The following is a 27,941-nucleotide window of genomic DNA, read 5'->3' on the forward strand; positions in this document are numbered from 1 at the left end:
AATTCACAAGTAAAACTACTCATAACACAGAAAGTGCTTGCATTCCATAACTGCAGCTATACTGTTATCATACATTTGTTGTGTTAACAAACAAACTTTAGTCTTGCTTTTTTTATGCTGGTCTTGGAGTAGTAGCACAGAAGCCTTTAAGTCCATGGCAATGTCGGTCTCTCTTAATGGTGAACGTACAGTACATGCTTTTGGTATCTGATGACTCCAACTCCTTCACCAGTTACTTTCTTGTTAATATCAAACTGATTTAAAAATGTTAAGTATGACTTGTGAGCTGTTAAAAAGTTTTTGTGATCTTAGGGACCCAAACAGGACATATGAGATAGTTCCATGTACTAACACATAGGTATAGTGTTTGTATTACTAGGGTACTGTGGGTATTTTTTAGAAATCCAAGATTTACAGATCATTTATAAATCTTGTTCCTATGTTCGGTCTTCTATGCATTCTCGTGTTTTTGCACATTAGAACATTTTTCATTTTCAAGTTAAATAATGTATCAAGTAGGTATGACAGTTTACAAGAAGTCTTGCGACTGGTGTTAAACTGTATATCAACACACACGCACACACACACACACACACACACGCACACATGCATACACGCACACACGCACACAAACACACACAGCAGTGTCTTTAACTGTGGTTGTAAAAAAAAAAAGCCCTGAGTCAACCTGAAGCTGACAGACCAGTAATTTATATGCATATAAAAATATTTTCTTGCAGTGCAACTACCATTTAACCCAAACCAATATAAAAATCCTTGACGGAGTAGAATTTCCACAAACTGTAAAGAACCTGCAAAGTTAGTAATCTGTAACATTTGGGTATTCCCTGCTTGTCTCTAAAAAAGACTTAGGTAATGTGTTAAACTTGTGGTTTCTTGAGGTACGTGACACAAGAGGTAAGTGTGTATGAAAGTCTTTTGGCCTTTACAGGGAAATGTCATTAGCATATACCAAACTGTACAGCAAACACATATATTTACCATATATGTCCCAATGCTTAATCCAAAATATAATTAAAATACAGCCCCAATACATAACAATAAGTCATATCGCACTAATTGACATCAGTGTCTCCATGACAACAGAAACAACTCATGAAATGCTCATGCCTGAAACTACTAGCCTGTTGGAATGAGAGTAGCGCTTCCACAACACTTTTGAATTTACATGTTAGTCATGAATGATGTATGGTGTATTGGTGTATTTTGTACACATTTCTTGCAGCATGTTACTGGCATAAAGCAGCAAAATCAGGTAAGATTTTGTGCATTTTTGCTGCACTCGCCTGCTACCTCCACCTTATAGCTAGGTTAAAAAGCTGTATGAATCAACTGAGCATGCCAGTACACCGTGTTGAATCAGCACATATATCATTCCTGCTTTAATAAAAATAGAATAAAACAAATTTTCAACTTAAATTTTTTTTTAATGTTCTACATTTTCTAACAGTTATTATCATGATTATTTCAAGTGTAGTACTGCCATTCTGACACAAAGTGACTCACTATTACCACATATAAACTACTAATGTAAAACAGAAAAATAAAAATTATGTATATATATATATATATATATATATATATATATATATATATATATGCATTGATACATTAAAATAAACATTTTTATGTATTTGATACATTATTTATTTTAATTTGCCACAAAATCTACATAAGAACAAGCATGCGTACTATTTCCTGGGAAGTGACTTCCAGCTTGTTTTAAATTCAGTGTACTTTGTTTTCTGAATTATGTCTAAAGTTAGCTCTGGCTTCTGCTACATACCACTGATTTACATTTACATTAATTGGCTCATTGCTGTAGCTATTCGCAGTCATTTGTTTAAGTACACTTCCAAGCTTCCAAACTTCTCTGGTAGACACTTACATTTTAGTTGCCATTAAATTCCATTATATTTCTGATAAGCCCCACCCAGAAACACCTGACTCTCTCTCTTTCTCTCTCTCTCTCTCTCTCTCTCTCTCTCTCTCTCTCTCTCAGTTTAGTTCCTGACAGATCTCTAGCCCTGTGGGTTGACACACCAGTGACGCAGTTCAATATAAGCAGCGTACAACGTTTCCTTTCATGTTGCTGAAATGGACAAAGTGAAACCCTATGTGATACTGTTTGCCACAGGCTGTGTCTTGTCCATGTGCATGGCTTTAGACTGTAACTGGAAGACACAATATGAATACAAAGGGAGATGTTGTAAAACCTGCCCTTCAGGTAAGTCCACTAAAATTATTATAATCCTACTCTTATTTTAGGGCAAAGTGATAATATTTGTAAAATATTAATACTGTTCATATGAATACTGTTCACATTGTCTTCTACATTATGAGTTGATTATTATGGTAGTTAATAATTATTTTAGTAACATTTATTCAGTATTTCTTGTTTTTTTCCCCGTTACAGTAGAAGGTTAAAGTGTGTCTTATTAGTTATTTATGTTTGTATTATACTAAACCAAAACACTCAATTAAACCCTTCAGTTAAATTTCACTCTTACTATAAGTCAGCATTTTCAATCATTTATCATTTATCATCATTTTTAAGTACAGATCATCTGCGATTTATGTGTGGTTTTTACAGGTGAATTTCCCAAACAACACTGCAGTGAAAACAGTCAGAGTGTATGTGAGAAGTGCAAGGGAAAAAGTGACCACTGCTTCTGTAATAATGCTTTGTGTGAAAATGTTGAATGTTCTAAATGTTCAACCAATCCACAGTGCAAACAGGGAGAAGAACTCAAGAGAACAGGTAAGAGCAGACCGATTACTTTCCTCACAACTTTATATCATGCTCTAACTTCTTTCTACTGCCTGGGTGTTTAAGCCCATAAGGCTGTGGTCAGGCTGTAATTTGTGGTTTAAAATGGAAACTTTTTTGAGTCATACCATACTTGGGGTATATGGAGAAGCATATAAGAAGTTTAAAGTGAAGTTTAAAAAAATACATTTCGTTTCAAAGTCAATCAAACAATTACAAAATAACTAAATGTTTAGAAATGTTAATAATGTCTGCACTGTTGATAGGTTCGTTTAAATTTGGATATAGTTGTGGAGTGTGTACGAATCAAAAATACTACAATGAGAAGGACAAAATGTGCAAGCCTATACTGGAGTAAGTCAATTTACCAAAATGTAACTAAATTGTAACTAATTTAGATAAATTGCTAAGTTCCTTCATATTCTTATCATTGATACTGTGTTGTTGAAATCAGCTGCAGCGAAATTGGCATGCTTGTAATATTTCCTGGAAACAGGACTCACAATGCAAGATGCGGTTACCAAGGTAGGTACCTTTTATCAATCAATCAGCAAAGTCTTGTACCATCACAATTTCCTATAATAGATATAGATCCTGCAGATGTTTTGTGTTTAGTATCTATTATCAAGATGTTTTCTTGCAGAAATAAAAAGTCATTTTAAAGGTATAGCCTATCTGGTACGCAAGTAAGCACAGTTTAATTCAAGTAAACAACCACCCTGTGTTTTGTACTTTAAGTATTATGACAATGTAATATATAATATATGTGGGGGTTTTTTTGGCTAAATGAAACAGTAAGCTAACTGGAAAATTCTATTTACAAATTGTATTTTAAACTAATTAGCATAGCTAGCTAACATGATGACTGTTATATAAAGAATTTAGAATATCATGATGCAAATACTGTGATACTGAAATTCCACTTGTGTCAACTTGTGACAAATGAGAGTTTACCAGCAGTTAACTAGGTGGATAACTAGATATCTGCTAATATTTCCCATGTTGCAGTTGTATAATACCAGCAGACAATCAATACGTTTAAATGGACATCAATATACATACTCGAAGTAAACACAAATCGAGTTAAGACATGTGGAGTATTCCTGTTTTAGTCGTATTATCGACATGCATAACAGACATGTACACACCTTAATCACACTATTAACGTCCTGTGGGAGTTTTCACTGCATTTTTTGGCACAGGACACGTACGTACACGGCAGCGCTCAACCGCTTGACGGCAAACAAGAGAGCACGTCTGTGTCCGAAACCACATACTTACCTACTATATAGTAGGCGAGATACATGCATCTCAGCTGCTATATAGTAGGTAAGTACGAGGTTTCAGACACAGCCCATGGCTTCAAGCAGTCGTCTATTTGCATGTATAGCATGACAAATAATTAACTGCACTTGAAGCTTTCGTAAAATTAAAAATAAAAGCACCCAAAACTGTATACGGTACCATAACGAAGACCAACTGTATGTCGATACGTGAAATTCTGGAGGAAACATCGGACGACGTGGCGCGGTGACGTAATGACATGTGCCGCTAATCGATCTATGTTCTATAACATGTAAAACGGGAACATGAAAGGAGTATTCTAAAAGCAACTCATGTAAACACCTTAATCACAATCTTGTCTTATTCAGAATAAGGTCAATAATTAGATTATTGCTGTGCATGTAAACATAGTCAGTGTCAGTTAAGCAAGGAAGTCAATGCTTTAACCATTTGTATGCAACAAACATTTCCAGATTTTGGTCAATTTCAGATTCTTAGTCCACCTGAGAACACATAGGAATGTACTTTCCCAGTGTTTTTGTTTGATATATATATTCTGTGTCTCATATTTAACTATCCTGTCTTAACAGTCAATTACCATAATGACTTGGTGACTCATAATGGCGTAGTGATGGGTTTAGTCATCACTGGTTTGGCTTGTCTGGCAATTCTTATTTATGTCTGCATTCAAAGGACCAGAGAACCGAGAACAAAGAAAAGTAAGTGATACCAAACATTTATTTGTCCACTTGAATTTATTAGACTATACAATATACTGTATCCTCAGGGCACATCTTGGATACCACAGAAACTTAGTAAGTACAATTTTATAAATGTTATCAGTTCTGGGTCACTCGAGGTTATAGATGAAGTGTTTAGTGCGATTCTGTGTACTCTAATTTTAGTCTGTATGTAAATTACACTTTTTACCATGTGCTCAAATGTCTTAGCCATTCTGTAGCTTGCATTTTTATGGTATGATGGGCACTTGAAATGTAAAAAAAAATTCCACTAACTGTGCAGCTCAAATTCAGGATAGTTTTTCAAATTGTTCAGTGGAAATGTAGTTTCAGCTGTAGATGTGGGCCATTTGTATATTTTGGCACACTTTTCTGGCCGTAGTCTTCAGGATCGTGCAAGTTGCAACATCCATGGAACATCCATGCTCTGGTTTCTAGATGGAAAAACAAAATTATGAGCAGCATGACACAGTAAGCTTTTAGGAGCAAGTAATAACTGGACCAAAAAAAAGTTCATGGAATTTTACAAAATTATTATTTATTTATTTTTTTAAAAAATCAGTGTAAAGCAATTAGTTATCTCGTGTTTGTTGACAAACTAATGGAAACGGTCTGTGGATAGTCATCTGCCATTGTCTCAATCAAATTGTCTCTTTCTGTGAAAGCAGGCATTTATTATTGAAATGTATAAGGCTTTCTTGCAAAAATAGAGGTTGTGCTTTTGAGATTAGTGGAAACATATTTAGCATGGTAGCATGATAGCAGTTACTCCACAAAATGTCATACCATTAGGGAAATATGTCTGTTTGAATCAGAGGCAAATTTGTAAAATAAATAAATAAATAAATAAATAAATAAATAAATAAAATAAAATAAAATAAAATAAAATAAAATAAAATAAAATAATTTATTGGAATGTTTGACTTCATTTGGCAGAATACCCTCCAACCTCAAGTTCCCTGAATGTGCCCTCTGAGGAATGTGGCTGCAAGCTGTCCAAAGAAGAAATAGGAGAAGTGTAACCTTAACAGTTTCAGGTACATCAACTCAGAGACAGATACACAGTCTGAATAGTGAACCAGTGATTCTGAAGCTTTAGGAACTGTGGAATGCAAGTAAACAGCAGCCGATGGTTCCATGGTACTAGTCCTTAAACCAGACTTTTCACTCTTGGATCTGCAATGGAGAAATGAACTTCTCATCTCTGCACATTCCCTCACAGGCTTCAACAAATTACCAAGGACAAAGTTACTCTGACAACACCTGGAATAAATGTGGTGTTATTAAATGCTGTAGTGTTATTACCTAGAATATGTGCAATGACCATTAAAAAAACAAAATGTTAAAGACATTAAAAACACTTGAGATTTCTATATAAATATGTAAATATTGGATGAAGGATGAAGGCCTAAACCCTAATTTAAGAAATTCATTAAACTTTTTTTTGTCAGTTTTTCTGTGATTTCTGTGACTATAATAATAAAAAAATGTATTGTAATAAACTCTTGTTACTTTTCACAGACACTTTCAATACTTATTATTAACATTTTTAAAGCATTTCTCGTTATGTTTTGATGCTGGCTTTGCAGCTACAGTGCACAGTGTATTTACCTTTCCACTTTTTATAGTTTTACAAACTGAAATGGACTTCATTGTGATTACATGTAATGACTACACAAAATAACCCATAATACTGACGTGGAGGGGGAAAAAATCAATTAAAATCCTCTCTTGCTGTGAAACATCTGAATTACCCATATATATACATTTTCTGTATCACTTATCCTACACAGGGTTGCAGGGGAGCCTGAAACCTATCCTAGGGAACTTGAGGCACAAGGAGAAGGACACCCTGGATGGGAGGGCCAACCCATTACAGGGCATAATCACACACACTACAGACAATTTGGAAATGCCAATCAGCCTACAAGGCATGTCTTTGGACTTAGGGAGAAAACAGGAGTACCCGGAGGAAACCCCCAAAGTACAGGGAGAATGTGCAGACTCCATGGACACAGGGTGGAGGTGGGAATTCAGCCCCCAACCCTGGAGGTTCGAGGCAAATGTGCTAACCACTAAGGCACCATGCCCCCATGCCTGAATTAGTTCTTGTGAAATCAGTTGCCATTAGAAGTCAAATACAGTGAGGGAAATAAGTATTGAACACGTCAACATTGTTTTCAGTAAATATATTTCCATTGAGGCTATTCACATGAAATTTTCACCAGACATCAGTATTCACTCAAGGAATCCGGAAAGTTAAAGAATTCACAACATTAGATTCCATAAATAAAGTTATGTGTTATAAAGTGGAATGACATGGGAAAAATGTATTAAACACGCTAAGAAAAAGCAGTTCTCCAAGGCAAGGAACCAGCTGAAATCTGTAAGTAATTATACCTTCTATGTGTGCAAATTAATATCAGCTGGGTTAATAAATCGATGGTCTATAAAAAGGCTTTTCGTTACCAAGGTGTCACACAAGAATCATCTCACGATGGGTAAAAGCAAAGAGCTCTCCTTTGGAACCTTATTGTTGCAAAACATATTGATGGAATCGGATACAGATTTATCTCAAGACTTCTGAATCTTCCAGTAAGCACCATTGGGGCCATTATCTGCAAGTGGAAGTAACATGACTCTATCATCAACCAGCCACGCACAGGAGCTCCTTGCAAGATTTCTGACCAGGGAGTCAGAAGAATAGTCAGAAGAGTAGCCCAAGAGCCAAGGACCACTCAGAAAGAGCTCCAGAAACACTTGGAGGCAGCAAGTGTCATCGTCACAGAGAAAACAATAGGCAATGCACTCCACTGCTCACACTCACCCCACAAGACTCCATTACCAAAGAAAAGGCATGTCGAAGCTTGTTTAAAATTTACTACAACTCATTTGGACAAGCCTATGACGTACTGGGAGAGTGTAGTCTGGTCAGACGAGAGCAAAATTTAACTTTTTGGCTGTCATACTACACACCATGTTTGGAGAAGAAATGACAATGCACATCACCCTAAAAACACTACACCAACAGTGAAGTTTGGAGGTGGAAGCATCATGGTGTGGGGCTGTTTTTCATCACATGGTACTGGCAGACTTCATATAATTGAAGGAACGATGATTGGAGCCCTTTACCGGGAGATTCTTGAGAGGAATCTGCTGCCATCCACCAGGGTGATGAAGATGAGACGTGGGTGGACTTCCAGCAGGACAACGATCCAAAGCATACAGCAAAGGAAACTCTCGATTGGTTTCAGAGAAAAAAATCAAGGCGTTAGAATGGCCCAGTCAATCACCTGACTCGAATCCAATTGAACAAGATTTAAAGACAATATGTTTAGAAGAATGGGCCAAGATCACACCTGAATACTGCGGCACATTAATTTCTTCATACAGGAAGCACCTTGAAGCTGTCACTACAAACAAAGACTTCTCCACTAAGTATTAAATTAATTTCAGTTAGCGTGTTCAATACTTTTTACCTGTGTCATTCCACTTTATTACACATAACTTCATTTATGAACTTTAATGTTTGGATTTCTTTATATGTGTGGATTTCTTGAGTTAATGCCAAAGTCTGGTGAAAATTTCATGTGAATAGCCTCATTGGAAATATATTTACTGATAAAAATGTTGACACATTCAATACTTATTTCCCCCACTGTAATTAGATGACTTGAGTGCACCTGTGTGCAAATAAAGTGTCATGTGTTCTTACTATTAATTACAGCTATTACTGGAAGACTCCAGAGTTGATGGAGAATATACCTAAACAAATAGCATCATGAAGTCCAATGAGCTATCAAAACAATTCCAGGACAAAATTCTGGGTTTGGTATAAATATAAATCAGGGTTTGGCTTGTAAAAAGAAATATTTCAACCTTTAAACATCCTGCTGACATCACCATAACAAAAAGTATGTGCCATGGTGGTGCAGTGGGTAATGTTACTGACTCACAACTCCAGGATCACTGTCTTTGTTGTTGTTTTTTTTCTGTGCATGTTCTCTATAGGTCTGTGTGGGTTTTTTCCAGCCTCTCTGGTCTCACCGTATAGTCATGAAAACAAGAAAGATTTAATCAGCAGGGTCAGGGAAATGAGTCAGCATTGAAGTTAAAGTTTTTCCACCAGAAAACCTGTTCCAGTTTGCAAGATGAAAAGTATCCCCAAAACACGATGCTACCAGCACCATGCTTCACTGTGGTGATAGTGCTCTCAGGATATTGAGTTTCCATCAAAAGTTTGTGCCAATGCCAAAAAGTTCAATTTTGGTCTCATCATAAAATCACATGAAATGTTTGCTGATTCTGCAGCATTTCATACTCTGGTTGTGCTGACCCCTGTGAATTCCCCAAATGTGGGAATCTTGACTGCATCATTTCTGGTCATGGGGGACTGCATTCATGCTCTTCCTTGTTTTTGTTTATTATTATTATTATTATTATTATTATTATTATTTATTTGAGGGCAGTGGTAGCTCAGTGGCTGAAAGGTGCTGACAGTAGGTTGGGGATTCACTGTCAAGATGCCACTGTTGGGTCCTTGAGCAAGGCCCTTAACCCTTTCTGATCTAGGGACACCATATCATGGAATCAAATATTTTCACCGTACTATAACGTATAATGTATTCACATTAGCACATTCGCCTCACACCTCCAGGGTCGGGGGTTTGATTCCCACTGTGGCCCTGTGCAGAGTTTGCATGTTCTCCCCGTGCTGCGGGGGTTTCCTCCGGGTACTCCGGTTTCCTCCCCCAGTCCAAAGACATGCATGGTAGCATGTCTGATTGGCATGTCCAAAGTGTCCTTGTTGTATGAATGGGTGTGTGAATGTGTATTTGATTCTGTGCCCTGTGATGGATTGGCACCCTGTCCAGGGTGTACCCCGCCTTGTGCCCGATGCTCCCTGGGATAAAGCGGTATAGAAGATGGATAGATGGATGGATGGATAATGTATATGTGGTAGTGGTAGCTCTGTGATTAAGATGTTTGACTAGTCATCAGACATTCAATCCCCAGCACTCCCAACCTACCACCGTCCACCCATGAACAAGGCCTTCAACCCTCAACTGCTCAACTGTATAAATGAGATAAAAATGTAAGCTGCTCTGGATAAGGGTGTCTGCTGTACATGTAAACATGCTTCTCTCTAAGAGTCTTGTGATGGAGACATATCCCATATCCACTAGAAAAAGGGGTGACTACTTATGCAAGTCACTGTATGCACCATATTGTTTATATTGTGTTAAAGCCACAAGTTTTATTCGATCTACTTTAAATACAGGTGATTCGTACCGGTTTGTATTCCTTTGTATTTGCTCTCTATGTCAGAAGGAATTTCGTGTAACTGTTTTCCACGCCGTGTAGCTGTTTGTGTGTTCGTTACAGGCGTGTAATGAGCAGCAGTGTGAAGCAGTAATAGTAATCGCATCACGGTCATATGACAAGCGGGCAGTTCCTCCCAAACATCCTGCTGCTGCTCACAGCCCGAGTGCGTTCACACAAACAAAGCCAAAGTGGGGGAATTTATCACTCGGAGAAATGTTGGCGCTGATTAACCGTTTCCTAGACTGGGTTAAGTCCCTGTTCTGGAAGGAAGAGATGGAGTTAACGCTTGTTGGGCTTCAGTACTCAGGCAAAACCACGTTTGTCAATGTGATAGCTGTAAGTGTTTATCACCCACTCTTTGTAATGTAGCTTAGCTGGCTAGCCTGTGTTAACCTGCTGTATGATACAGGTGTACGAATGGCATTGAGGTTTTCATGAATGTAACCAGATATATAAAAAGTTTAAGATTATAAACTTTATCAGGATAACTACTCAATGTAAGGAAAGAAGGCGCAACACTTAGCTACAAGCTAGTTAACCTACTCGCCTTAGCCTGCGAGCTAGCTTAGCTATCTGTGGCCTATAAACTTTGTAGCTGTTATTTTGCCAGCGGCGATATATATGTATGTGTGTATATTTAAAAAATAAAAAATAAATAAACAAACATGTACCGTGTTGTATCCAAAGCTATCTTAGTAGTTAATTTATATGCCGATATGAGATATTATTCAGATAGTACCGAGCTAGACGTTGTAGGTTAGTTAGCTAGCTTCGAACAGGCAGTGTCATGTAGCTGATTAGCTAATCTTAAATGTGATCATACAGGGCCTTGGATACAGCTGCATTACTGTAAGTGTATTGTTAATTCATGTCATGGCATGTTAAATTCGTCCCGATGACGGAAAGTGTGTTGTGGTGAAGCGTGTAAGAAAACTAAACCGCCCAGACCTCTCCAGGGTTTGCTAGGAAATTAAAAATCACGGGTAATTCACAGGCTGCAGAGGTTCACCGGCGTAAAGTCCCTGTTATTCCAGGGTACCTCGGTAATGTTCATTAAGTTTATGATTTCCATGTCCCTGTTTTGTATCACACACTGGTAATTTTGCACACACTCAACATGTCCTGCCAGTTTGAAAACCTTGTACATTGAGTCAAATTAAAGCACTGCCAAGGCTGTTAGATCCTAAACAGTGTTGGAGTGTGGTGCAAAGTCAAATCTGTCATCATCCAATCCATATACCTTCACACAGTGGGAGAGATATCCTGCTTCTGATGTTTAAAGATTTGTCCTGCTTCATTAAAGAAATGATCTGACTTAGGCCTGGGCGATACACAGTGCCCTGCACTAATATTGGCACCCTTGGTAAATAGAAGGCTGTGACAAATTGTCTTAATTGTTTAATCTTTTGTTTTAAAAAAAAATCCATAAAAAATACTCTGCTCTCATGTACATCAAACAATTGCAAAACAAAACACAGGTTTATTTAAAAAAAAAAAAAAAAAAACTTTAAGTATAGATGTACAACATTTATTCGCACCTTTTTAGTAGGGCTAGGTAAAAAATATCGATTCTCCGATTTTAATCGATCTTCAGTTTAACGAAACGATATCGATTTGGGAAATCCCAGAATCGATTCTTAATGCGCGTGCTTTACTCGGGAGGACGGGAATATTATGTGTAGTTCGCCTCTCGTTCCTGAACATGTCTTTCACGTTTTGAATTTTGAAAACTGTTTCATTTCTTGAACGTGCTTCAAGTTGATCATGAATTTCACTGTTGTACATTTAGAACGTTTCTATTTTATTTTATTAAATTTAAATTTTACAGTAATATGCAGTTTGTGCTTACCTTGTGTGCACATATTTATGATTTCTTGTCACATTGTTTACTACTCAAAGTAAAACTAAAAAGTAATTAAATATAATTGTGTGGACCCTATTGTTAATGTAAATGTGTATTTCGGTAATATAGCTAAGTGGGAGGGTTTCAGTTTACCAGCATTTATATTAAAATATGGATTCCATGTCTGCAAAAATAACATTTTTAATGAAATGTTGATAACGGATCGGTATAGAATCAAAACCATATAAATAAGAATCGACTCAAGTCGCCAAATTGGTCGCAATACCCAGCCCTACTTTTTAGTCAATACTTTGTGCTATCTCCCTTTGCAAAGATACCAGTTCTGAGTCTTCTCCTATAATGCCTGATTAGACTTGCTGCGATAGTCAGTGTTCCCAGTATTACACGGTGTTCGGCCGCACAACAATTACATCACTTGCCCACCGCGGCACCACCCCCACTGTTGTTTTGCTTTTTTACAGTAATAAAAATCATTTAGTTCAGTTAGAGAACGGACGCTGCAATTAAAAACTGAACGCGTCTGCTCAATTCAGCATGAGCCGAATGAGTCCGAGTCGCAGAACTGATCAGTTTTCTTTTATCACGTAACGAGTGAGGCAAGCTGACTGACAAGACGATGGCGGAAGATTTGGTTTAAAAAGTTCTTTGTTTAATATACGCAAGTTTGTCCTTGTACTGTTTTGTTGTTGTTGTGTTTTTCATTAAGTATAATAATGAACCTACCATTCAAGCAATTGCTTGAGGGGTGTACTCACTTTTGTTGCCAGCGGTTTAGACATTAATGGCTGTGTATTGAGTTATTTTGAGGGGACAGCAAATTTACACTGTTACACAAGCTGTACACTCACTACTTTACATTGTAGCAAAGTGTCATTTCTTCAGGGTTGTCACATGAAAAGATATAATCAAATATTTACAAACATGTGAGGGGTGTACTCACTTTTGTGAGATACTTTATTTTAAAAAGAATTTTTGATAAACCTGTGTTGTTTGCAATTGTTTGATATCTATGAGAACAGAGTATTTTTGTGATATTTTTGAACAAATGATCAAAAGGTTAAACAATAACGACAATTTTTCACAGCCTTCTTTTGCTAATATTTACCAAGGGTGCCAATATTAGTGGAGGGCACTGTATCAATATAATATCAGTGTCATGATAAATGGTTACATGAAACACACTTCTTAGATATCATTGGTATGATGATGTATTTTTGTTTTCAGTAATTACAAATTGAATGGTACTGAATGGATTCTGTTGATTTGACAATTTTTAAAAAAAAACTTAACCTTCCTTGTCTTTGTAGGCATTAAAGAAAAGTATCATCAAGCTCAGTTTAACGTTTATTTTTATTTATTGTACTACTGTTTTGCAGACAGTTTTGTCAGCTAGATTATATATTGTGATACGCATCATCTATTGTAGAAATGACCTCAAGTATCGTGATTTATTGGTATATCGCCCAGCCCCAATCCGACCATAGCGTACATCTGCCAGATAATTCTTCTAGTATAAAACTATTGGCAGCATATTTTTAGTCTGTAAATTGTCTTGTCACAAAGAGAATATATAAGAATCTTATCCTCAGAACATCCAACATTAAAAAGTTCAGTGCATGAAGAGAAACCATTGGTAGGACAGAACACCGGTACAATACACACAACCACCTTAAAAATCATACAGAACCAAAATGTCTAAGCATCTGTATGATTGTGATCAGAATTTGAAATGCGTGCATTACAGAAGTGGTGTGTTAAACAAACCACTTTTTTTTTTTTTTTTATAATAAATGCACTCAATGGCTGCTTTCAAGGCAGCTTAGTCTAGCATGTATGTATACAATGATAGTCAGACCTTTTAGTTGTACTCATGTTCGAGGCACATGAATCGAAGAGGGCTTTGAATGAATGCACGTCATGATGATGGCGTTGGCCCAAATCTGTGGAAAATCTCACTCTTTGACGCCATTATTATTTTGTAAAAAATGTTTTGTGTGTGCGTGTTTCCAACCAAGAACGTCAAATGAACATGCACATTCTGATTCATCTGCAGACAGAATGCAGCATCAGATTAGCGTCGATCTGTTTAAAACCCCCATTGAAAGTATCGGATATTATATAGCCTACTTGAACTGTTTGCCATGTAGTGTTGAAAAGATTTGATTCTTTCAGTACCCTGTGCAATGCTACGATCATGTCACTACATATCCTAAGAAGACATTTGGTTGAGGGTGAGTATTAGTGACTAGTTCCTGTTATATTGTGTCATGTGTGGAAACAAGCCTGCATGGTGAAATGATTTTAGAGCAACTCTGGTCTTTTACATACCCTTTGGTCCCTCCAATCTTCCTCTTTTGCAAAGGGAAAATGACTTGAATTCTACCACAAAACACCTGACTATGACACCACTTGACTTGTATGATCTAGCATTGTAGTACTGTAGTGGCTTATTGCCCTATGGGGAATTGCACTGTAACATTTACAAGACTGGTTTGAGGAACAGTTTTGTAAAATAACTAAAAAGAAAGGCCATTACTACTCTTTCTAGCAATTTAGAAGATGAAAATGTAAAACAAAATTGACCTTCACCTAAACACCCCCCCCCCCCCCCGTCAGAATAATGCAGGTCAGTATGTTCCCATGTCACGTCAGTACTGTGTACTGTACAACTTATTTCAATCACACCATGTACCCTTAAATCTCAGGATTTAACGTAGGTGTGCGTGTGTGTGCACGTTTACATGTGTACATGCATACATTAGGTTACATTCAGACCAATGTATATAGCAAAATAGCAATAGCCACAGACCTTTCTTCTTCTGACATATTAATGCTTTCAAAGTGCCAGAGTTCCAAACTATAGTGTGCTATACATCTTTATGCAGACTAGGGGAACTATATGACGAGCAGTAATTACCACTAACGCGAAAGGACTACAACGATGTACTGTTTAGCAAGGCGGGACTATGCATGAGTCTCCTGGGTTGTTAGGTCCTCTGTATTATATGATACTTATTTATATCTGATTAGGGCTCAAGCACTGAAAGTGTGCAGGGCCCTATTGTTTTCTTAAGGATTTTTTTGGGGGCCCTTATCATGCTCAAAACACATGAAATTTTCTATATCTTGAACGGTTTCACTATTGGCAAGGCAAAAAATTTATGGCGAAAAAAGGGGAACAATGTGTCTCGTATCTTCCGAGTGCATTGAGTGATTTTAGATGAAACTTGAGCTGTATGTTTGGTACTGGGGGCTGATCACATGGATGTGACTATCGTGAGTCACGGTCATAGCGCCACCAACTGGCAGCAGGAAGTGTGTGACTTACAACAGACTTTGCAATAATCCTCTTATATTTACCTGAATCGCCTCAAAATCAGTCAGAATAATGTCAAGACACGGCTGATGTAAAATTGTTACAGGATTTTGATATCTTAAAAATAGTGTTGCCATGGTAATGCATCAAACATTCATATACTTATTGTGTTTTTGAGGCTTTTGGCATGCTTAAAATTTCATAAAAGTCGGCACACACGTCAGAGTTGTTGGCTGTTAGGAGTAGGCAAACGCTAAAGCAGACAGTATGCTTCATTTTTTTTACGCGAACGCTAGGAGCAGCGTACAGTATGTGTGACGCAAATTTCGTCATCAGTAGAGTACACGCGCTGCCCGATTTTTCTAACTGCGCGTACTTTGTACGTGCAGGTCACACATGCGCATTTAATTCTTTTGCACTGTTTAGTTGTTCCACAAGGTGGCAACAGTGACCCAGGGCCGTTGATTCTCAAGGTAGTTGAAGAATAAATGGAAGAGATGGAAACGAGTGCAGGTGAGAAAGTACCCGCGTTTGTATAATTCTAGCCTTAAAGAGTATAAGTGTATATGGGTGCTAATCTTGGCAAGAGATTGCCCAAGCATTGCTCTTTGTGGTGTTGTGATGCTTCTTCTTCGGTGTCGTCCTTCATACCAAACGACCTGCTTTACTGCTCTGTACTGACTCTTGTAGGCCAGGAGGGGTAGTGCAAGTTGTCATAATGCGTACACGTCAACCACCTGTAAACACGTACACTCTGACAGGCTATGCATACGACTGTGTGCATACGCTAGTGTACGTGTAAAAACAAAAAAAAACAAAACAAAAAAAAAAACGTAGTATTCCAGTGGCATAAGACATGGGTGTGGAGGAGGGGCTCTGTAGCACCCCCTTTTGACTAAAGTGATGGGGTCAGTTTTACCTACAGTCACCAAACTCGGTACATACAGTATGATGTTCTCATCAAGCCGGACAACTTTCAAAGTGACTCATTATCTCCGCACAACAGGGAGTAAGTCATTTAATGTGTGTATATATTTATATTTATATTATATATATATATATACACACACACACGCACACACACACACACACACACATTAAGGCTGCAACTAACGATTATTTTCATAATTGATTAGTTGGCCGGCTATTTTTTCGATTAATCGGATGGAGGGGAGGGAACTTTCAGTACCATTTTTTCGTTTATTTAAAATAAAATCCACAAACTGAGTGGTACAAATATAAACGTCAGACTACTTCAGACTCCAAGTCCTCATTTTATATTAAATGCCGTGAAGAAGACTGTAACATGCTAACTTTACAATGCGGAGCTTGTGTAGCACGGACACGTGACAGTGATGCACGAGCACAAACGTGTTCAAATATCCAAAATGCTCCACTGTGTGGAGGGCTTGGGGAAACTGGTGTGAGTTGCTTAAAAGGTTCAGTTTAACTTGAGATTATTGTCATTATATGCTGTATTTGTCATTAATTACAACGGGAGCGATCTATTAGTAACAAGACCGCATTGTTCCTCACTGAAATTGGAGCCGTGGTGATAAACATTGGGAGCGCAAATAACATTTGTAATGAGATTTTTGTTATTAATTTGGGACTGTACATTGATTATCAATGCTTTTTTGTGCATCCATAAAAAAATATTAATCAAAAGACATAATCGGGCGATTAATCGATTATGAAAATAATCTTTAGTTGCAGCCCTAGTAGGGACGTTTAATTTTCAGTCACTCCAGATTACAGTGTATATCTAGATGTCATGTGGCTTGAGATATCTCTCTCTGAAAATACACACTGCTGTTAGTACCATTGTTCTTTGTGCTGATAACATGGAGAGAAAAAAAACTCAGATGAATGCCTCTCCTAACTAAAACCCACATCTTGTTTTTTTGCAGTCCCACCATCTACCAGAGATATGAACACTTGCAAAGAAACCACTTGGTCATGTTTGTGATTAGAAAGACAGATTTCTCTGAAATCTTGGCCACATACCAAGCATATTTGCGTGGGGGCGGGGAGTATAGAGAAAATGTTTTGCCTTTAATGGGAAAAGCGGTACAGGCACGAGTGCAGGCAAATGTATAGCTTTATGCTCTGTTGAACTCTGTTGAGCTTCATTGCTTTGCTGAACTCAAATATATTTATTTTTTTGCATGTAGCCAACCAGAAGTAATGTTTTAGTATTTTAAAGTCTGTTTACCCCCCAAAAGTGAAAAGGGAAGAAATATGAATTAAAATCTCCATTCAAACTCCACTGGAAAGACACCAACACTCTGATTATAAGTTTATGACGGGAAACCACTCTAATCATCAGCATCATTCAGCTTGCTGCCTTTAGTCTTGTCACTTGAGGTAAAAGTTACTGAATTCTGAGGTGTGCAATTATTTTTCAGTAAATGCACAGCTACAGTAGTTCCAGTCAGGTCTTGACTGCAGTACACTTCGCAGAGTGAACCGAACTAACCGAAAAGTTCGCCTACTGTCCACCACAGCACAATGCGCTAACAACAAACAAAATGACAGAAAATGAGATTTTCCAGAAATAAATAAGTAAGTATTAATTGATGACGGGCCGTTGAATTATTCGAAAAATTACGTGCACACAAGGTGGTAATGTGGCCACGAGGCGAAGCGGATGCTTGAGCCATTAATATGCAGTTATTAGAGAGAGAGAGAGCACATGTGATAAGCCGGTGAACAAGTATGAATATTCATTTATTTATTCGTTGTATTTTCTACAGTAATAATAATTTTTAAAAAAACGAAAAACCCTGTGAACAAGTAGGCTTATCGATATGTATTTATTTGTTCTATTTTTATATTATCAAGATGAAATGGGGAAAAAAAGCCCTGTGCGCTCTCTCTCTCTCTCTCTCTCTCTCTCTCTCTCTCTCTCGTTACTGCATATAAATGGATCAAGCCTTCGTTACTAGCTATAAAATGACGTTTTGGAATTATCGAGAGACTTGAGATGGGATGTGTAATAAATTAGGGCTGCAACTAACGATTATTTTCCTAATCGATTAGTTGGCCGATTATTTATCGATTAATCGGATGGGGCGGGGCAAACTTTCAGTGCCTTTTTTTGTTGTTGTTTATTTAAAATAAAATCCACAAACTGAGTGTTACAAATATAAACTTCAGACTACTATAAACTTCAGACTACTATATAAACTTTACACAACTGTTTGTCCAAAACAGAAAAGAACCCAACACACACCCACACCAGAATATATATTATTAATTTAGTACTGTAGTTTAATTTGGTGCTTTTTGTGAATCCATAAAAAAATAATGCATAAGTACTTATATACAATATAAATATAAACTATATATATATATATATATATATATATATATATATATATATAGAGAGAGAGAGAGAGAGAGAGAGAGAGAGAGAGAGAGAGAGAGATGGATAGATATGCATTATTTTTTATGGATGCACAAAAAGCACCGAATTAAACTACAGTCCTAAATTAATAATAAAAACTCACTTTCACTGGACCTTGTGGTTTCTTTTACTCGCTGCCTTTAGACATACTATTTTATTTGTTTACTTTTGATCATAGTGCTTTAATTAGACATGACAGATCTTACTTGCGCTACACTGTGCATCAGCCTTGCGTGTGAGGAGCAGCACGGCCTCGTTACTAACGATTCACTTCCGTTATAATAAACAACAGAAGTTACACTGCAAGCGCGCAAATACACCATATAATGACAATAAACTGGAATTAAAATAAACCTTTTAAGCAACTCGCAACCGCATCACTGTCATGCGTCCATGCTCCACAAACTCCGCTTTATAAAGTTTATTATTCTTCTCTGCGGTGTTTAATATAAAATGTTCCCTGCCTTAGAGGACTTAGAGGTCGCACACTTTCTTCCTCAGTCACGTGACGATTTCGCCTCCATCTGATGAGGACTGAGGTCATGTTGGGAATAAAAGATAACGCTGACAGAAACAGTAAACTGAAGAAAGTCAGTATCGTTGACTCTGAGGCTAAAGCTAGCGGTGTCACATTACGTGCGTGTGACGTCAAGCGCTGTTGACTAGGAAGTGGATTATACTTCCCAGTTTCATTTTTATTGAACATTTCTGCTGTACATTTCTGCTGAACATTTCAAGTGGATTATACTTCCGATTAGTAAAAACCCGCTAGTGTTCCATTTGAGATGATATTACCTTTCTAAAATTCATACACTAGACGGTAGAGTACACAGTGCATAGTGTAAGTGTATAGTACATCCTTTGGGACACAACGTTAGTATTTACCCTCCGAAGCGTGTTTTCTGAACCGAAGTCATGTAATGAGTAAATCTCCCCTTTGCTGCCGCAGACCAACTAATCCATAATGAGATTCATTGACAACGATTTTCATAATCGATTATTCTCGATTAGTTGTTGCAGCTCTATAATAAATTAGTTCCACACGAGTGATTTAAGGACAAAAACCTGACAAAGGTCTTGAAATAAAACATCTGAACAGTGTCTTGAGGTGTGGTAGCTGTGACACAACCTAAATAATCGACGACGGGCCGTTGAGCTATTAGAAAATAATGCACCACCGATGTATTACCACCTCGGGATGTGCAGCAGTTTCTAATAATTCAGCCTCCTCACTTAACTCGGTGAGTTCTGTAGAATAACATTTAATGTTTTTTAGTTCATTTAAACATTTTAAAACTTCAGAATGATCCAAGTTAGAGTTTCTGCTCTAACTTTAAGATTTCTCTTCACTGGATCTAACCTGTTCCAGCATGACAATGCCCCTGTGCACAAAGTGAGGTCCACGAAGTCGAGTGGCCTGATCTGAACCCCACTGAACATTTTTTGGGCTGAACTGTGGCTTAATTGTCAGAAATCCCCACACAGCCACATTCCTAAATCTATTGGAAAGCCTTCCAAAAAGAGTTACGACAGCAAAGAGGGGACCAACTCTGTGTTAATGCCTATGGTTATGAAACATGATGGTCAGGTGTCAACATACTATTTGGCCATGTATAATATGTATAGTGCATGTGACTGTGAAAAGTGTACTATGTTTAGTAGTATTTCTAAAGATAATGATAACTGTCCAAAAAGGTACTTGAACAAAAAACGTTGATCCCTGCTACTATTGCACTGACAGCCGTGTGGTGGTTACAGACTAATCACCCAAAGCATACCTTTTACAGCACTATGAAAAGACGTCTCCCTGATCATGTGTACTGCTACGCTAAATGGATAGAGATATGATCATAGTCATTCAGCTTCGAAAACAGATCAAAGTGGGCAGCTGACATAAATATCTTAATTGAAAATACCCAAATCACTCTTTCTCTTGCAGTTGATAGTATCTTCACTGCAGAAGCTACGTCTAATGCTAAGAAGTTAATCATGAAAATAAGTCAGCAGATAAACACAGCTTACTGTAAATACTACAGTGATGAGACTAATGGAAACTGTGATCAGTATTTTAAGGGTTTTTTTTTTTTCCTTTTTCCTCAATTTAATTTTTAGTCTGGACAGTTCAGTGAAGACATGATTCCAACAGTTGGATTCAACATGCGGAAGGTCACGAAAGGAAATGTCACGATTAAGGTACAGTTTCCCACTTCCTGTCTCCTGTGGTGAATTTCTATTTTAATGTATGTGCAGGACTAGGACGTAAAAGCTGATGTGTATGCACCAGTCTAATCTGATCTTTATTGTTATTCTCTCCAGATCTGGGATATAGGGGGACAACCCAGGTTTAGGAGCATGTGGGAACGGTACTGTCGAGGAGTGAATGCCATAGTGTGAGTGTCTGATTTTCTTCCCTAATGTCCATGCATATACTGTTTAAAATGTGGTTAGGATTCTTGAATTGTACAGTACCAGTTTCAGTTTAATCATTGTTTGCCATTTCACTGTATGTTTTTCATGATCATTTAGACATTCTGAATGCTTATTCTGACGTATTAATAAGATGTAAAAACAATGGTGAAAATAAAAACACTTCTAAGAAGAGGTGTGTAATAATCTTTCGTTGGTACCCAGAGATATTCAGAGATATTCAGAGAAAATGCCCCTAATGAAAAATGCCTATTAGTTCCTGTTCTTAAATATAGCATACAGCCTGTTGTGCTACTGGCAATGATTCATTAATGGGCAACTGGAAATTTTTTTCGTGTATATATATATATATATATATATATATATATATATATATATATATATATATATATATATATATATATATATATAATATATACACACACACATAGAGACATCGTCTGAAATGGCACTTACACAGATTGTTCTATCCAGTATATTTTTCACAAATCAATGTGCTGCTAAAGTAAATTTTCAAAGTCAAAATTTATTATTTGTTAGCAGATATTTAAAAACAAAAAAGTATTCAACCCATTCAAAGTTGTACTTGTTAGAACCACCTTATTTATTTATTTATTTATTTATTTATTTTGCAATAACAGCTTTAATTCTGTTGTGGTAAGTTCTTACCAGCTTTTCACACTGTTTGGGAGTGATTTTCACCCATTCTTCCTGGCTGATTTGCTCCAGGTCCTTCAGGTTGGTTTGTGGACTGCAATTTTCAAACTGAGTGACATTTTTTTCAATGGGGTTGAGATTTTTATTTATTTATTTATTTATTTATTTTAAACCACTCTTGCATTACTTTGGCCTTGTGGAATCAATTTACCGCTGAAAGGTGGAGTTTCTCCAAAGCTTTAGCTTCTCTCATAATATCCACCTGTATTTTGCTCCATCCATTCTCTCTTCAGTTTTGACAAGAAGCTCAGGGTCTGCACATGAAAAGCATCTCCAGAACATGATGCAGTCACCACCATATTTCACTGTAGGGGTGATGTTATTCTAGGTATGGCCTGTGTTAACTGTGCACCACACATAGTGCTTTGAAACTGGCCCAAATGCAGTATCTTGATCTTGGTATAAAAAAAAAAATCTTTACTACATCACCCTTGTGCTTTCATATGGCTCTTCTTGAATCATTCAGAACTTCTGAAATGGTTGTTTGGTGCACCTTCACTCCACTCTCAGCCACTGTACTCTGTAACTTCTTCAGAGTGACTGTTGGCCTCATTGTGATCTCCCTCACCAGTCTCTGTCTGTTTTAATGCTGAGTTCTGAGGGATGGCCTCGTCTACGTAGTGCTTAGATGGTGTGAGGCAGTTTCCACTTCCTTACCATTGATCTATTTACACCCTACTCCTAAGTTATGAAATTCTATTACCTTACATTTAATTTCCTTAGAATGCTTCTTAGTCTTCATTTTCACTCCTTTCCTTCAGACTGACAATCTCTTCAATGATCGTCCATCTGAGGTGGTTTTTCTACAGGAAATGGGAGCTGATTTAATACTTGACAAGTGAAGGCCAATTATAAGGGAATTGTGTCCTTGTTAAGACAGTATCTTTCATCTGGAGCTTGGAGAACCTGGGTGGATGAATACTTATGCAGGCAGCATTTTTCAGTATTTGACTTTCTTCAAAATACTTGCTGATCTAAAATAAAAATGCTGGCATGAGTGATAACTACACATTTGTGTCATGTGTTATTCAAACAAATCTGATAAGTTCCAGGGGGTTGAATACTTTGGTGTACTTTTAAAAAAAAAATTCCACTTCAGACACATTACAATGTCTTATTCTCCTACAAAAGGTACATGGTGGATGCAGCAGATCGAGACAAAGTAGAAGCGTCCAGGAACGAGCTGCATAATCTGTTAGACAAACCACAGTTACAAGGAATCCCTGTAAGTCCTGTTCTACATTTCCCACAATTCTGTCACATGCCAAGCTATTAATCTTTAAAATGTTGTATGTCAGGTATTGGTACTTGGTAACAAGAGGGATCTACCTAATGCGTTGGATGAGAAACAGCTTATTGAAAAAATGTAAGTACCTCAACTATTTCTTTCTATATGAATCTGAACCAGCTTTAACGTTGGCTTTATGTATACATTCAGTGGACACCTTTTATTAGGTTCTCACAGCTTATGCCTACATTCATTAGCACTGAAATACCTACAGAATGTAATGGTATACAGTCACTGATTGCAGTCTGTTGTCATAAGCACTTTGTCTGTACCCCTCTTCCCATTCTTTCAGTGTAACCTCTTATCAGTTACTGCAGTCATGTTGAGGTTATTAAAAACCTCAGTGTCATAACCTCAGCATAATTTGTACATGGAAAAGAGGAAGGTGGACTAACAAATGACGTTAAACTGGCTATTAAGAATACACAATGCTTAAAACCAGGGTCGCTGCAGTACTAATATACACGTTCCAGTGGAACACACACTTAGATGCCATCACGCTTCCCACTAAAAGAGGGAGTTCGAGGAGCACTGACAAACTGTGCTCCAGTCAGGAGCTACAATCACTAATTATTCTTACAAAGTGCAGTTATATGGAAGACGCACCTGAAAATGAAAATGGGTATAAGCTCGGTGTATCAAATACAGTGACCATTGACTGTATATAAATGTGTATTTTGTATTTTTATAATAGTTTCTTTAGAAATGCTGACGTTTTGCTCATTCTCACAACTGTAAATGCATTACTTATAAAACTGTGTATTTGAGCCTTGCATTTATGCTTATTAGGGGACTCAGTTCTAGATTCCTTCATTTAAGGCAGAAAATAAATGCACGCTTCATAGGTTTCACATGTTTACCTTTACAAAAAAAAGGCATCCTTTTGTCATTGACATTTAAGTATTGGTGAGAATGATGTCAGCCAGATCATGTCACCAAGATGCAGACTGAGGTGACTTCAGCCACTGTGTACATCTTCTGCATATCTCTGATCACATAATCAAAGTCTTGTATTTTCAAAGGAAGTACTGCCATCTATAGGCTGCATGCAATATTGAACTCTGCTAGGTTTCCAGCCTGCTGTATCAAAAAGACAGAAGAAGACGGTGGCACGGCAGTGTTTCCCTCAGTTCTTCAGTAAAACTGGCCTATGTTCTGTCCTTAAAAACATTTTCATAGGAAACACAGGCAGCCATTTAACAAAGAATTAATAACGTTGGGCAAGTTTGGATTGTTCTTTAGGTTTATCTTGATGTACATAATCAATGTTTAAGACAAAACACAGTGGCCACTATGGTGATAGAGGAAATTTGTGGCATGCATAGCTGGAACTCTCTGGATGTGATTCTGTAAGGTCATTAGGGTTTATCTATGGATTTTGGTTGGAAAATTTCAGAAAGTCACGAGCAATATTTGATTCACAATCACTGGGGTACTATTTGTGTTTATATTATTTATTTAGCAAATATGTACACAGGTCACAATCTATAGAATGAACAAGAAAATACATTTAGAGACCAATTTACCTCAGAACTGTGTGACTCTTTTTATGGACAGTCTTATATGTAGACAATAGCATCACCGATGTGATGCTAAGCAAAATACCAGTCTCAGTAAGCTGCATGCTCTAGAAATTCAAGCAAAGGAACTTACATTACCGGTACTGAATGTAATTTTCCTTTTTTTTTGCTTCAGGAACTTGGCTGCTATTCAAGACCGGGAGATCTGCTGCTACTCCATTTCGTGCAAAGAGAAAGACAACATTGGTAAGATGGTGCTCCTGTGCTCGGGATGTATTATTTATGTAAAAAAATAAATAAATGTCACCTTGACAATACAACCTAAAACACAAAAATGTCTCACTTTTACAGATACTGTATGTATGTATGTATATATGTATGTGTGTGTGTGTGTGTGTGTGTGTGTGTGTGTGTGTGTGTGTGTATATATATATATACACACATATACATACATACATACATACACACAGTATCTCACAAAAGTGAGCACACCCCTCACATTTTTGTAAATATTTGATTATATCTTTTCATGTGACAACACTGAAGAAATGACACTTTGCTATAATGTAAAGTAGTGAGTGTAGAGCTTGTGTAACAGTGTAAATTTGCTGTCCCCTCATTTCTTCAGTGTTGTCACATGAAAAGGTATAATCAAATATTTACAAAAATGTGAGGGGTGTACTCACTTTTGTGAGATACTGTGTGTGTACATGTATGTGTGTGTGTGTATATGTGTGTGTGTGTGTGTGTGTGTGTGTATATATATATATATATATATGTGTATATATATGTATATGTATATGTGTATATATATATATGTATATGTATATGTGTATATATATGTATATGTGTATATATATGTATATGTATATATGACAAAATACAGCTCCTAAACATCACCAGCCCTCAAGTGAAATCATGTGTTGTGGTCAGACCAGAATAGAATTTTGGCAGTGCACGCCATTAGTATGTTTGGGAAATAAACTGACTTCATAGAAGAAGAAGCCCTCATATAACTGTAGTTGTATGAAACAGTGGTGGATTATTCATGCTTTAGGGCCTTTTTGCAGGTATTGGTTCAGGGGATTTTGTAAAGATGGCATCATGATACCTGCTAGATACTAGGATACTGCTGCCCTAAACCTGGTAGCCACTGTCAGGAGGTTAATGCTTGGCCAGAGATGGATCTGTCAGCAAGAGAATTAATCCAAACATCCAAATCAACATGGAACATAAAATCAGTGTTTTCTGATGGCCATCTCAGTTTCTCTTATTGCATAAGTTATTATTGTACACTATATGGATGCCTGACCATCACACCTATATGTGGTTCTTCCCCCAAACTGTTGCCTCAAAGGTGGAAGTACAAAATTGTATAGAATGTCTTTGTGTGCTGTAGCATTAAGATTTCTCTTCACTGGATCTAAGAAGCCCAAACATGTACCAGCATGACAATGCTCCTGTGCACAAACCAACCTCTATGAAGACATGGTTGCCAAGGTTGGAGTGGAAGAACTTGAGTGGCTTGCACAGAGCCCTGACCTCAACCTTACTGAACACTAATCTGGAATGGGGATGTTCAACAAGCGCATATTGGTGTGATATTAAAGTTGAAATTTTGGCATAAAATGAAGTAGGCATGTGTCTGAATGGCATTTATATAATTGAAAATGCAGTTACTTTTGTAGCATGTTTGCTAGCATGTTCATTGTAACTTGTTGGCTTCTTAGCCTGTATGTGTCTTCCTCTGTTGTAACTGTTCTTTCTGTCGTTCCTCCTAGACATCACACTGCAGTGGCTCATCCAGCATTCGAAAACACGGAGAAGTTGAAAGCCATGTTTCAGATACATGTGCTGACATGTTCTTCTCACGCCCCATCCTGCTTACTCTGTGAAACTGTACAGTCGTCCCATCACACTATTTCCACCACTGCTGATGTCCCTGTCACACCCATCATAACCAAGAGCCAGTCTTCTGAACCTGTCGCTAAATGATGTAAGCCTGCAGTTTCCAGCCAACACCTCCTCCTCCTTTGAGAAGATCTCCCACCTGCTTAAACAAAAGCTCAGCAGCTTCTACAAACTAGCTTCACTTTCTTGAGGGTCTTAACCTCCAATCAGTCCTATTTTCAAATCATGGGAGAATGAAGACATTTCTGTCCCCCCCCCCCCCGCCCCCACCTAAAGTATACCAGGCCTTGTTCATGTGAGAATGTAATTACGTATGACTGTTGCCTCTCTCTGTTTCGCTCTCTCTTCTTTTGGCCAAAACGTTTCTCCTGAGAAAGCAGTTTGTAATATTTATCTGAGGAGCGATTCGATAAGTCAGCAAAATATCTTGACAAGTATGTACAAATATTGATCACGTAAATATTTTTACTATGTTGAACAGAAATCTATTTAAGTGAATGTATGGAAGGGTTAGGTGTAGTCGTTCCTTAAACTCAGTGATGTCTTGCTGTTGGTATGCTGGGAGGGAGAGGCGGCGAAGTTCAAAGTGCCTTGTGCAGCAGACTTCTCTCTGAAGCGGAACAGTATGCCAGGTGTGTCTACCTGGAACCCGTTCACCTATTAAGAAATTAAATGAATAAAATATGCATGCTTTTAAGGTAGATTATTGTACCATTATGAACAACATTTTTGCTTTGATCTCAGTAAAGAAAGGAAAAATATTTGAAGCCCTCACTATCAATGCACTTTTGTAAATATGAACCAATAAATAATTCTTGACATCTGAAAGAAAAGCATATTTTGTAAATTAATTAAATGTCCCATTAAATTAAATGTCCCTCTACTTGGAGAACAAAATTTATACAGTTAAAGATGTGTTTCTTGGAGGTTGTTTAAATTTTAATAGTCTCTTAAGACACGTTGACGAAGGGTCTCGCATAACTCTTAAGACGTTCAAATGTTGAATATCAAAATACAAGTTAATAAAAAAAAAGTCACATGAGATGGGTACAAAATTTTCCATACTGTTTATAGTGCTTCTTCACCAAACGGCACGGCTTGCCATGGCTCTGTAACAAATGTGAGCCCAGGACTATCAGTATACTTGCCGAGTGTGTTGCTTTCTCGTTGCGTAAAATCTGCTTATGAAAGTATGATTTCTTCTGGAGGTTATCAGGTGGTGACTTGATGGGCACAAGTACTAAAGTACTACATGAAATTCCAATAAACGATTTTGAAAAGAAACCAGGCATCTCATTTGATGTTAAAACGCATGTGACTTTTCTCTCGTAGCGTGTAAGTTACTAAAC

At 37.4% G+C, this 27,941-nt stretch overlaps 2 protein-coding genes across 5 annotated transcripts; both read left to right on the forward strand.

Annotated features, from left to right (window-relative positions):
- Positions 1-68: 68 nt before the first annotated feature.
- On the forward strand, positions 69-9,273 carry tnfrsf18 (tumor necrosis factor receptor superfamily, member 18). Of its 4 annotated transcripts, none has more exons than XR_008387092.1 (8): positions 69-1,276; positions 2,024-2,248; positions 2,615-2,782; positions 3,058-3,145; positions 3,246-3,316; positions 4,666-4,794; positions 5,752-5,852; positions 6,609-9,273. XR_008387092.1 is itself a non-coding variant. In XM_053636303.1 (8 exons), exons 2-7 carry the CDS (start codon positions 2,119-2,121, stop codon positions 5,835-5,837), a joined length of 672 nt encoding a protein of 223 aa, XP_053492278.1. In that variant the 5' UTR covers positions 70-1,276; positions 2,024-2,118; the 3' UTR covers positions 5,838-5,852; positions 6,038-6,317. The 4 variants fall into 4 exon arrangements, 3 of the variants coding, with proteins under 3 accessions (XP_053492278.1, XP_053492279.1, XP_053492277.1); XM_053636303.1 differs by lacking the exon at positions 6,609-9,273 and adding an exon at positions 6,038-6,317 and having other exon boundaries at positions 70-1,276; XM_053636304.1 differs by lacking the exon at positions 6,609-9,273 and having other exon boundaries at positions 70-1,276; positions 2,615-2,655; positions 2,752-2,782; positions 5,752-6,317.
- A 965-nt stretch (positions 9,274-10,238) lies between these two features.
- arl8ba (ADP-ribosylation factor-like 8Ba) lies at positions 10,239-27,876 on the forward strand. Its single transcript, XM_053636305.1, has 7 exons — positions 10,239-10,476; positions 20,842-20,922; positions 21,046-21,119; positions 23,005-23,098; positions 23,172-23,239; positions 24,857-24,927; positions 26,463-27,876. The coding sequence occupies exons 1-7, from the start codon at positions 10,354-10,356 to the stop codon at positions 26,510-26,512; spliced, it is 561 nt and encodes a 186-aa protein (XP_053492280.1). The 5' UTR covers positions 10,239-10,353; the 3' UTR covers positions 26,513-27,876.
- Positions 27,877-27,941: the final 65 nt, after the last annotated feature.

This window comes from Ictalurus furcatus, chromosome 11 (genome assembly GCF_023375685.1).
Source record: "Ictalurus furcatus strain D&B chromosome 11, Billie_1.0, whole genome shotgun sequence".
NCBI classification, from domain to species: domain Eukaryota; kingdom Metazoa; phylum Chordata; class Actinopteri; order Siluriformes; family Ictaluridae; genus Ictalurus; species Ictalurus furcatus.

What these genes read in the sequence shown, in the direction of transcription:
- arl8ba (XM_053636305.1), top strand. Translation starts at nt 10,354, where the DNA reads ATGTTGGCGCTGATTAACCGTTTCCTAGACTGGGTTAAGTCCCTGTTC. An exon ending in CGTTTGTCAATGTGATAGCT is followed by an intron (nt 10,477 to 20,841) that starts GTAAGTGTTTAT and finishes TTTAATTTTTAG; the next exon opens with TCTGGACAGTTCAGTGAAGA. An exon ending in CACAGTTACAAGGAATCCCT is followed by an intron (nt 23,099 to 23,171) that starts GTAAGTCCTGTT and finishes GTTGTATGTCAG; the next exon opens with GTATTGGTACTTGGTAACAA.
- tnfrsf18 (XM_053636303.1), top strand. Translation starts at nt 2,119, where the DNA reads ATGGACAAAGTGAAACCCTATGTGATACTGTTTGCCACAGGCTGTGTC. An exon ending in AGAAGAACTCAAGAGAACAG is followed by an intron (nt 2,783 to 3,057) that starts GTAAGAGCAGAC and finishes CACTGTTGATAG; the next exon opens with GTTCGTTTAAATTTGGATAT. An exon ending in TGCAAGATGCGGTTACCAAG is followed by an intron (nt 3,317 to 4,665) that starts GTAGGTACCTTT and finishes CTGTCTTAACAG; the next exon opens with TCAATTACCATAATGACTTG.